The sequence below is a fragment of the Bidens hawaiensis genome, unplaced genomic scaffold (genome assembly GCF_021521415.1).
Source record: "Bidens hawaiensis isolate Kalapana, Puna unplaced genomic scaffold, B.hawaiensis_p1.1 tig00032812_1, whole genome shotgun sequence".
Classification (NCBI taxonomy): Eukaryota; Viridiplantae; Streptophyta; class Magnoliopsida; order Asterales; family Asteraceae; genus Bidens; species Bidens hawaiensis.
This window is the reverse complement of record NW_027495606.1, coordinates 33307-43837: the sequence shown is the minus strand read 5'-3', so window position 1 is coordinate 43837 and position 10531 is coordinate 33307. Positions and strand designations below refer to the sequence as shown.

The 10531-nt window shown below is 36.5% G+C and overlaps 2 protein-coding genes across 2 annotated transcripts; one reads left to right on the top strand and one right to left on the bottom strand.

Annotated features, from left to right (window-relative positions):
* The first annotated feature begins 526 nt into the window (after positions 1-526).
* LOC143584111 (protein disulfide isomerase pTAC5, chloroplastic-like) lies at positions 527-3187 on the top strand. Its single transcript, XM_077066235.1, has 6 exons — positions 527-1123; positions 1836-1931; positions 2021-2113; positions 2194-2416; positions 2626-2663; positions 3065-3187. The coding sequence occupies exons 1-6, from the start codon at positions 527-529 to the stop codon at positions 3164-3166; spliced, it is 1149 nt and encodes a 382-aa protein (XP_076922350.1). The 3' UTR covers positions 3167-3187.
* An 813-nt stretch (positions 3188-4000) lies between these two features.
* On the bottom strand, positions 4001-9871 carry LOC143584101 (uncharacterized). The gene is made up of 18 exons (XM_077066229.1): positions 9751-9871; positions 9537-9647; positions 9361-9417; positions 8816-8889; positions 8634-8733; positions 8375-8448; positions 7921-8021; positions 7717-7820; positions 7573-7626; positions 7432-7487; positions 7310-7348; positions 7045-7186; positions 6786-6970; positions 6631-6698; positions 6457-6529; positions 6285-6346; positions 4976-6176; positions 4001-4256 (listed from the first exon to the last, which is right to left on the bottom strand). The coding sequence occupies exons 1-18, from the start codon at positions 9829-9831 to the stop codon at positions 4001-4003; spliced, it is 2838 nt and encodes a 945-aa protein (XP_076922344.1). The 5' UTR covers positions 9832-9871.
* Positions 9872-10531: the final 660 nt, after the last annotated feature.

The window sequence follows — 10531 nt, the reverse complement described above, 5'->3', positions numbered from 1 at the left end:
GTGTTTGGTTGTTCAATGAAATAGAATCATCCATTACACATGGAATCTCATTCCATCAAATCCATTCATTCTCACCTCCCTTCTTTTTTTTCATTTCATTCCTCCTTCACCCTACTTTCTCAACAACACCATCACCTAACAACCACCACCACCATTACCATCGGCACCACCACCAACTCCGCTGACACCACCATCGCCACCGCCACCACCATTTTTATCGCCGGAGCTACCACCATCGTCATTGTAGGTTTTTTTTTTTTGGTTTAAAAAGTATTCACTTTTTTGAGATAGAAGTATTTTTATTATTTCTATAATTTTTTTAGATACAAAACAATAAAAACTAATAAATAATTTCATTCATATAGGTTAACCAAACAAGAAAAATAAATGGTAATGATCCATTTCATTTCTCGTTAGCCTCATGACTTCAATCCAAAATATCTAAAAAAGAAACGAATATCTCCCTCCATTTTGATTCTCCGTTCGTCTTATCTTCATCATCATCATCATCATCATCATCATCATCATGTCTTCTTGTTCTTGTTGTTCTTCTTCGCTTCCCCTAAGCTTCAATCCTCTTCCTTCACGCCACAAATCATCATCAGAATTCAATCTTATTAATAATAATATCTTAACCTTCACCAAACGCACATCTAAATCTCACATTTGCTTCACCTTCAGCAAAAGCAACAGCTCGGAGTACGAACGCGAAGAGATCCGGTGGCTCCGCGAAGAGCAACGCTGGTTACGGGAGGAGCAACGGTGGATTCGCGAGCAGCACCGGCGGGAGGCCGAGAAGGAGAGACTATTGAATGAAATCAAAGCTCTCAAACTTCAAATTGAAGAACTAAGACGTGAAGGTGATAGTAATAACAATAATAATATTAATAATTCTGTTACCAAGTTGTTACGTGTGTTGAAGAAGGAGGTGAGTCAGATTGCTGAGACAGGAACTAGTGCCGTGCCATTGGTTGTGGAGGCGGTTGAGGACGTTGCCGAAGAGGCGGTGGTGAAGGAGGTGGTTAGAGTTGAGGAGGATAAGGAGGTGAAGGATGAGGAGGTGATGATTAAGAGGATAACGTTGAGAGCGGGATCGGAAGGCGATCAGGTTCAAATGTTGCAGGTAGTTTGCTTGCTTTCATTTGGTATCATCTTATTGTTACTGTGTTTTCAATTTGTAGCAAACCTGTTTTGATAGAGTGGATAGGCAGTTTTTAGTGTTTGAATACAAGCCCTGCTTATGATTGAAGGTGAATTAAGAAATTTGGGAGTGGCTTATTCACAAACTAATAATATGCACATTTATTGGAACCTGTAGTATTTAGGGGTTTAGTAGCGAGTCCACGGGTCTCGTTTATCTGTATATAAGTAAGCGTATGCTGTAACTCTCTATTGAATGGAAGTCAAGAAATCTTTTACCGTCTTACAAAATTAGCAGACTTATGAAAATCTTAGCTACCAGTTGTTAAACCAAACACAAGTCCGAACACTATCTCCAGTATTGCATTTTGTTACAGCTACTTGTTTGCTTTGAAAACCAGAATTTGTTAAACACCGGACAGTTGATTATCTAACTTTGTACAACTTATGCACATTCAAACACTATATTTTGCAGCTCGATTATCTGACTATTCCATACTTTTGAACTGATTATCTTATTCTAATTTTTCAAGTTGCAATAAAAGTAAACATTCATATGCTGCTCTTAGTAAAACATTTCAAACTGATCTGCTTGTTATGCTATCCTTTTAGTGGGATTCTTATTCAAACTTTAACGTTTGGATGCCCGTACTCTATTCTAATACCCGAGATAACTGTTAATCTGTTGATTGTAGGAGGCATTACTAAAATTAGGATTTTATTGTGGTGAGGAAGACGAGGAGTTTGCTAGCTTCTCAAGTGGCACAGAGAGAGCTGTAAAAACATGGCAGGTGAGCTACTAGTTCCATTTTCTTATCAAATACAATGCTGTTACTTTCTATTAGTGCATTCATTTATTTGTGTGATTTGTGCTTGCAAGTCTTCCATAGGTATGCCTGAAACTGGAATAATGACAGCAGAGCTTCTAGAAAGATTATTTATAGACCAACAAGGCAAGTCTTCTGCCATCAAGGTAAGAGGAAAACTTGAAAGTTGATAGCGCCACCTCCAACAAATACAATAAACGCTGATTTAATGTTTTCGTTGTTCTAGAAGGGTTCAAATGGAGTTGCTGCAACACAAACGCCAGAAATTCCTTTGAGAGTTGTGAAAGAACCTGACCCGAACGAGCATAGAGTCTTTCTTCTTGGAGAAAACAGATGGGAAGACTCTTCCAGGCTCAAAAACAGAAGTAGTCAAAGTCAACCTAATAGCAAAGGTATTGTGAAGACAAAGTGCATTACATGTCGTGGGGAAGGCCTGCTATTGTGCTTAGGTACGGTTTCTTATTCCCAAAACAACCTTTTTTGAATAAAGATACATGTAGAATGTGATAGAGCCACAGGTTAGTAAACCCCAAATAACCAGATACCAAAACCATAATAATTGCTTTAAATGCGCATCCAAACACTTGCTAACTAATGTGAATGATCATTTCATTTGTATATTATAGTTATAACCACCTAACAAGTTATTTTGTTGCAGAATGTGATGGAACGGGTGAGCCAAACATAGAGCCGCAGGTTAGTATATACTTTGATTGCTTCACTTTCTTTTCTAATAAATTATATTATAGACAAACTGTACGAAATCGAAACAACCTTGAACAAAAATTAGCTTTTTAGCAACCAACCTCATGTTAATAAATTTTACCTATAAAAAAAGGCCCTATCCACATGTTTTTTAAAAATTATCATTAAATGTTATATCAGTAGTTGTATCATATATACACTAAAATATCTAAGATGACCTATGCTACAATCATTTTACAAGTTTTCCAAAATCAATTTTAAAATACAAGTTGACACCTACTAATGTTGGTGGTTAAACTTGGGGAAAATGTGAAGTTGGTTTCTATTTATACAATTAGCCTATAAATTATTAGCAAAATTTTCACAGGTCATAATGTTGCGTTTTGGTGCAGTTTTTGGAATGGATAGGCGAAGACACAAAATGTGCGTATTGCGAAGGCGATGGTCATACGATTTGTGACGCGTGCCAAGGAACAGGAGTTGGTGCTGCATAACATAATCCCTGCATGCATCATATCAGATTTTGTTTGTATCATAAATGTAAGTAGAAACAACATAACCACCAAAATCTGTAGATGAGCTCAAATCACTATCATATATATTTTTGTCACACTTTTAGCTAATCTATTCATATAACTTGGGTCAACAAACAACCATGTACTTTCGTTAACCTTCAGCGAATAGAAATTACTATCGCCAACTTGCTAGCTCTATTCCAATTAGAATATAAGTGTATTTTTACGGTTTCCACACTGTAAAAAATGGTGTCATCGGTTGTTGCTCATGAGCTCATATAAATGCTAGAATGCATATTGGTTTGCACTTAGAAATTGAAGACTTTTAACAGCATGACTTCATAATTTTCTAAAGTTGTAAGTTCAATTGACAGTTTTGTATGTAATATGATGTCTCGAGTTGTGCATATTGATAAGTTTTAGTTAAATCAGTTGCTCAGTTATCCAACAAAACAAAACCGAATTAGCTAAAACCGAAATAAGGAAAACCAATCGGTTAAAAGACCTAACAACCAAAAATATTGATTTTCAATAACCAAATATATTGATTTTTTATAACCAAAACCAAAATAATGTTAACTTACTGATACATCAATACTTCCTACTATGCATTCCCGAAGAAAGTCAGATTGTAATTCTTTTTGTAATTATCGGCGTCGCCATTGTCCAAGAATGAATCAGAACTTATGAAAGTACAAAATGTCCTCTTTTACATACATGCACCCGACCAATCTATTCTCTTACACGAGCTTTTGATTAGTTTGGTTAGCCACATGAATCACAAACAAGACAAGTATAGTATACTATGGCGTGTCAACATGTGCAATTAAACACAGCGCCGCTCAAACACTTAGCTTTGTGCACTATCTTTTTAACGCCACCCGTCTCACTCTGGTAATCCAAAGGTGACTCATGAACTCTATCCATCATGTTAATTTCAGGTGCATGTAAAACCACCTTCGCAGGAGATAAAGCCCATTGCATACCCCATATCGAAAGCGGTCTCATGTATACAAGCGACCGAAAGTGCCCATCCATCGTCCACCCCTCTGGAGTCTGAAATGCGTATCTGCAAACATAATAATAACAATAAGATATATCTTCTTATACTTCATTAACCATTTAAGGAGGGATGTAAGAAACATAATAATAACAATAAGATATATCTTCTTATACTTCATTAACCATTTAAGGAGGGATGTAAACAAAACGAATGTTCCGTGAACTGTTCGATGGTAGGTTCGTATATGTTCGTTCGTTTAATAAATAAGCGAGCATCATTTCGTTCGATTAACTGAACAAACACGAACACAAGCCATGTTCCTTCGATAGGGTGTTCGTTTATGTTCGTGTTAGTTTTAGTTAATGTTTGTTTATGTTTGTTCATTAAAAGTTCTATATAATACCATCAATGACTCCTAATCTTATCATATAGATTTAAGTAAGTTATTAAATATAAAACACACACACACACATAATATACACACACGAGTATTGTGTGATTAATTTATATGTAAATTAACATATGAATATGAATGTTTAGAAAGACAGCAACACTGAACCGTTGACACAATAATTCTTGGTTAGGCAAAGAAAATAAGAAATTTTTATGTTCATTTGTGTTCCTGAACCGTTCAGGAACAAGAAATTTCGGTTACGTGTCTGTAAACTGTCCATTTGTCTGATAAAAGTTTAACGGACGAACATGAACAAGGCCTTGTTTGGTTCGGTCCGGTTCGCTTACAGCCCTACATTAAAGGATTCAAGAAACTTATTCAACAAACTTACCCGAACCCATCTTCTGACCAGCCAGCTGTAAATATACCTTCAGCAGTTGAAAACCCCTGTTCCTCCATACCCGCATGAATCATAGTGGCTGCAAGCCCGTAGGTAACCCCAGCCCACACTTCTCGAGACTGCATACATGTTTCATCCACTTTTCCATTAGGATGCATGCCATTCACCGCACCCATCCTACCCCCACCCACTTTCATAACATTAAAATCATAAATCTTCTGCAAAGTGCTTTTGATTTTAAATTCATCAAACAAATTTGGTAAACCCGATGAAGCCATATACCATTGACCCGCTAATTGATCCGCTTGAATCGATTTACTATTGCCACTTGACCCGCTATCATAGTTAAAGTAGGATCCGTTCCATAGCTTTGATACGAATGCGGTTTTCGCTTTGATGAATTTTCGTTTATACCCTTCAGCGGTGGTTGAATCGCCTAGCTGTGCAGCCATGGCGGCAGTTGCTTGGAGTGCCGCCAGCCATAAACAACCACAATAAGCACTAACACCATGTACGGTCCACGCGTCATATGTTTGGTCAGGGAAACCATCGTTTTCAATTAGACCGTCAGAGTCTCGGTCAAACTGGTCCATGTAGGCCATGGCAGCACAGACAGCGGGCCATACTTCAGCTGCAAACGATAAATCACCGGTTGCAGCGAAATCTCGGTAAACTTGGAGAACAAATTTAGGGTTTAAATCTTTCCATTTGCTAGTATCATGTATGTTATATGCATTCATTTCATGCCATGGATCATGAGTTCCAAGATCATGTGGGACCGCACCTTTGACTTTTCGAATCCCGCATTTTCCATCTGCTAGAAATTTGACTTTTCTTTGGTCTTCAAACAAAACGGCTCTTGTGAATTCCCGTTGAATACTGAGTTCGATCTTTGGGAAGAGTTCAAGAAGAGCAAAAGATGCATAGAAATGAACATCATATGTACACCACATGATGTATTCTACGCCTTCCAGATATAGAAAGCTACCGACATCTTCATTGTCATTGGACGAATTCAGACGGCGTTTTTTGTCTTCCTCCTCGAGCTCATCTTCACTAGAAGTTGTAACCGAATTTTCCTCGTCATATGTGAAGCCATTACCGTTGATGTCGTTATCACCATCTGTGTCGTTTGTTATTTTTGATTGATGCTTCTGATCTTGCATGAAGTTGGCTGCTGGTAGTTGTGTGTCTGAAAAAAATAACATTCACTAAAGGTAATTATAAAAGATGTGAAATTACAGGACAAGCTGCCGAGCATGGAAAATTTAAGTATGGTAAGTTTGATAGGAATTAGTACCAATCCAAATTGTGCCACCAACAACCAAAAAGTATAGCTCATTGAATAATGTAAATTTGTACCTGAAAGTGAGAATGTTGATATTAAATAAATCAGAATGGAATAATTGAACACAATTATTTATTTCACCCCTAAAATCGAATAAGGGCAACAGTTTTAAAGGAGAATGTACCATTCTGGTAGCTTGTCGTTTTTGAGGATTGGACTTTGCCATTTCTCAATCTCTTCTTCCCACCTCTTGTAATCTGACCATAATATCAAAACGCAGAAGATAAATTGTAAAAACATAAAACAGTAACCAATTTTGTTTCAGTACACAAGAAAATTACAAGATTATAACGCTTACTTGTTAGAGCATCATGAACCAAGTCCTCAGCCGCCCTCTCAGAAGTACCATAGTATCTTGTGTACCGCCTAGAAAAGAAGAGTCATGTAAATATGATATTACAACCTAAAAGGATACGTACCCTTATAAATAAACTCAGAGATATGACAGGTAACCTGTGATATGATTTCCCTTTCATAAACTTCACTTTTGGAGATGACCATGCAATAGCAAATGCCACAGTGCACTTCCCATTTGGTTCAACCCATGTTGAAGCAGACACTGCAGCACAGTTTGCATCCCCAGCTGATGAAGGAACAGTGGGGCCCGCATTAAAGTTACCCTGATCAAAATGACCATCCTACAAGAAAAAAAAATGATGATTTAAAAACATAAAAAGATCGTACTATAGTTTTAAAAAAATGAAATAATTACCTGATCCATTTTACCCCACATTTCTTTAGCAGTAACAGAACATCCTTCAGACAAGCCGAAACTAGGTAAAACCGTAACATTTACATTCTGGTTTTCACATGCGGCGACAGCAAATGTAACAGGATGGTTCCCTTTTGCTGTCCTGCAAACCATAACCAACTTTTGTTAATTTTTTCATAACTAAACATGACCCGAACCAACCCATTCGTAAGTAAACGAGTTGAAATTGCCAGTCATGAATTATTAGTATATACAGTTGACTTACTTGTGATGTAGAAGCACACCTGAGACTCCATCTTCACCTCTGTCAATAAAAGAACAGAAAAGTTATGAAAATAACTGGCACAAAAAGAACTGTTGATTTAGCACAGAGTAAATCAGACTTACCTAAACGGCTCATTTATATGGTCCCCAGAAAGATGTGATATACCTCCAATTGTGTTCTATAATTCAAACACAATGTTTTGATATTTAAGAGATCAAAAGGAATGCTTTGAAATGCTGAAACGTTAAAATGGTAAGACTTACTGCCCAAGTTAAGAGAAGGCTGACTTGTGCCCTTTCTTTCCCAGTATTCACCAACTAACATTTAAAGAAGCACCAACCTTGAAATTAGAATCACAGTATACTAGAACAAATGCAAGATAACAAACCACATTTATTAAACCATACCGTATAAACAAAAACAGATGTAGGAAAACTACTGTCTCGGTAATTATGAGGCAAAAATGGCGAGATTTGACGACATGACACTTTTAGTTCTGGGTCAGGTTCACCTAATAGAAAGAAAAACAAATAGCTCATAACTTCAAGTGCAGGAAATGTAAAATTATTTAAAAAATGTTTATGTTGTAACGAAGAATGACAAAATAATACCATCATAAATGGTCCATGCGCGTGGAAATAATGCATGATATGTAGAATGTTGGCCACTTAAGTTCCAGCCCCATGATGATAAACCTTGATCAGTACATTTTCTGGAGGATATGCAAATATAAAGTCAGCACACTTGAACTGTTAATGAAATTTAGGGGCGGCAATTTTGACCCATTAACTTAAATAAATGGATTGATTTGAGCTATGTTATATGTCTTGAGAAGATCAAATTAGCCAAATAAAAAGAATTACATAAAATGGAATCAGATTAAATGGGCCAAGTGTTGTCCAAAATGATTTTAAATGCAAATAACCTCTTGAATTGCATAATGCAAAATTAATTTTGACCAGTTACCCAGCCCATCCATTGGCACCTCTATGGATGAAGCCATACACCATGTATGTTACAGCAAGAAAATACAAAAAAGAAAAGGAAGACTGATTATCCAATTACCCTATCCCTTCATGTTGGCCTGGGGATAACACTGATGCGTACTTTTTATGGCCACCATCTCGTGATATAAAAATCTGCATTCATCAATAAAAAGATTCATCAAATAGCAAAAAAAAAAGTCTAAAAACCAGAACAAATTGACTTGCATGCTACTAGTATTTTGCTATTAACTGTTTACATAAGGCATTAGCATACACTTAGATGAATATTTTTACGTAAGGCACCAAATATATAAGATAAACTAAGGGCTGAGATTTACAGAGAACTGATTGGCCATCACAGGGGAAGCCTCACATGTACCCGGAAGGATTTGGAATTGCCTGAACTCTCCTCTAAAACCTCTAGTTATGCTGCCACTTCTAAAAAGTGAAAACAAAAGAATTCTTAAAAGAATGCTATATATGAAAATTATGCAAAATAATTCAATTGTTCACAACTTACCCCATCCCACCAAGTGGAACCCCTTGGGTTGCTAGCGGTTGTCCTTCGCGATTGAAAGGATCAATGGGTGCCCTCTGCACATATTAAGCCAAAAACCGTATAAGTCACTAATGGAAAGACTGAATGGCTTTGTTGCAAAGTAACAACTAAAAAGCTCATACAGATATAAGTTGGTCAAAAAACTCAACCCCATACAGATTACAGAAAAGGGGTGTTTGGATGTATGTTTGAAAGCGATGTCCGATTATTTGTTTGTTTCTATTATCCAGATAACTTCCTTCTGCTGACTATCAAATGGTGGAATACAATTATAAAATATACCCTTTCGTCTATTAAATATTTAAAAACAGAACTAGCCAAACTCTCATACAACATTATAAATCTCTACCTGATTATATAACTGTTCAGTCCAAATAATCTAGTATCTCAAAACCACAAACACCCCCCTTATACCATATCTTCCTTATCTCAAGAACTCTCTAGTTATACTTAATTTATCCAAATGCTCAAATCATGAACAAAAAGAACATAGTTAGAACACTTACCCTTCCATGGGAAGCCTCTTCTCTTACATATGACCACAACCGCAAGCCAAGCCGCATCTGTTTTCAACATTTTACAAAAAGCACAACACAAAGTTACAAATTGAGAATCATATCACACTTTAAGCAACACAAAATGTTCTAGTTTTCAAGTTAATAATAATAATAAAACCACCAACCATTTTAAGTGCTTCCATTAAAGTAACGCTGAATTCCTTGAGAATATTGGCATGAGTGTTTAACTTCCTCCTCCATGCTTGTTCAGGCGGTGCACCGCCATCGAAATCAAGCTGCATCCAATAACCAATCATCACCAATTCAATCAAAACAAACAGCAATTTCATTTTCTCACAATAACAATGAATGTAGAGAGAGATCTAAGTGATAGCTCACCAGTTGCAGGGTAGTTCGATGAATGTACTCCTCAGGAGGCCATGAATTCTTCCTAAAATGAAATATATTCCCACTCACCATCTCTACTCTACTATAACCTACCTAATTCTTCTTCGATCTTATTATTCCGAAAACAATACACAAAATCTGAGATCCTGTTTCGATGGATTGCGTAAAAGTATAACAAGCAACAGTGAGCGAGTGATAACAACTTTTAACCTAATCGCCAGCCAACGGCTATATTCAACTACTACTACTACTACTACTACAATTAATTAAGTAGTGTCTTCAACTCTAAACAAACAAACTCAGTGTGAACTAACTGAAGCCTGAAAATTAGGGTTATGGATTTGCCGGTGTGAATGGGAAAAATGGGATCTGAGTCGGCAAGCAATTATAACAAACCGACTTGGATTCAAATTGCTTGCGTTTAAATATTGTTATTATTATTATTATTCGAATAATAATAATAATAAGAGGATCGGATTACGAGGTGGATTGGATTGAAGACGACGACGGAGAACGTTACACCTGTGAACTACCACCTCCAGCTTCCGCCATCTGTTATGTTATGATGCCAAATGAATATATAAATACAAAAGAAATGACTTCAATTGCACACATTCATACATACACACACATGTAATTATAGATAGATACAGTCATCACTGTCAAAACTTAACTTTGGAGGTAGCAAGGTAATAAATAGTAAATACACGACTTTAGAACTCCGTTGGTATTGGTATGTTTGTACATACCATAAAATAATGTTAAAAGAGTA

What these genes read in the sequence shown, in the direction of transcription:
- LOC143584111 (XM_077066235.1), top strand. Translation starts at nt 527, where the DNA reads ATGTCTTCTTGTTCTTGTTGTTCTTCTTCGCTTCCCCTAAGCTTCAAT. An exon ending in ATCAGGTTCAAATGTTGCAG is followed by an intron (nt 1,124 to 1,835) that starts GTAGTTTGCTTG and finishes TGTTGATTGTAG; the next exon opens with GAGGCATTACTAAAATTAGG. An exon ending in GCAAGTCTTCTGCCATCAAG is followed by an intron (nt 2,114 to 2,193) that starts GTAAGAGGAAAA and finishes TCGTTGTTCTAG; the next exon opens with AAGGGTTCAAATGGAGTTGC.
- LOC143584101 (XM_077066229.1), bottom strand. Translation starts at nt 9,831, where the DNA reads ATGGTGAGTGGGAATATATTTCATTTTAGGAAGAATTCATGGCCTCCT. An exon ending in GGTGTGCTTCTACATCACAA is followed by an intron (nt 7,187 to 7,309) that starts GTAAGTCAACTG and finishes TATGGTTTGCAG; the next exon opens with GACAGCAAAAGGGAACCATC. An exon ending in TGGTGGCACAATTTGGATTG is followed by an intron (nt 6,177 to 6,284) that starts GTACTAATTCCT and finishes TATTTTTTTCAG; the next exon opens with ACACACAACTACCAGCAGCC.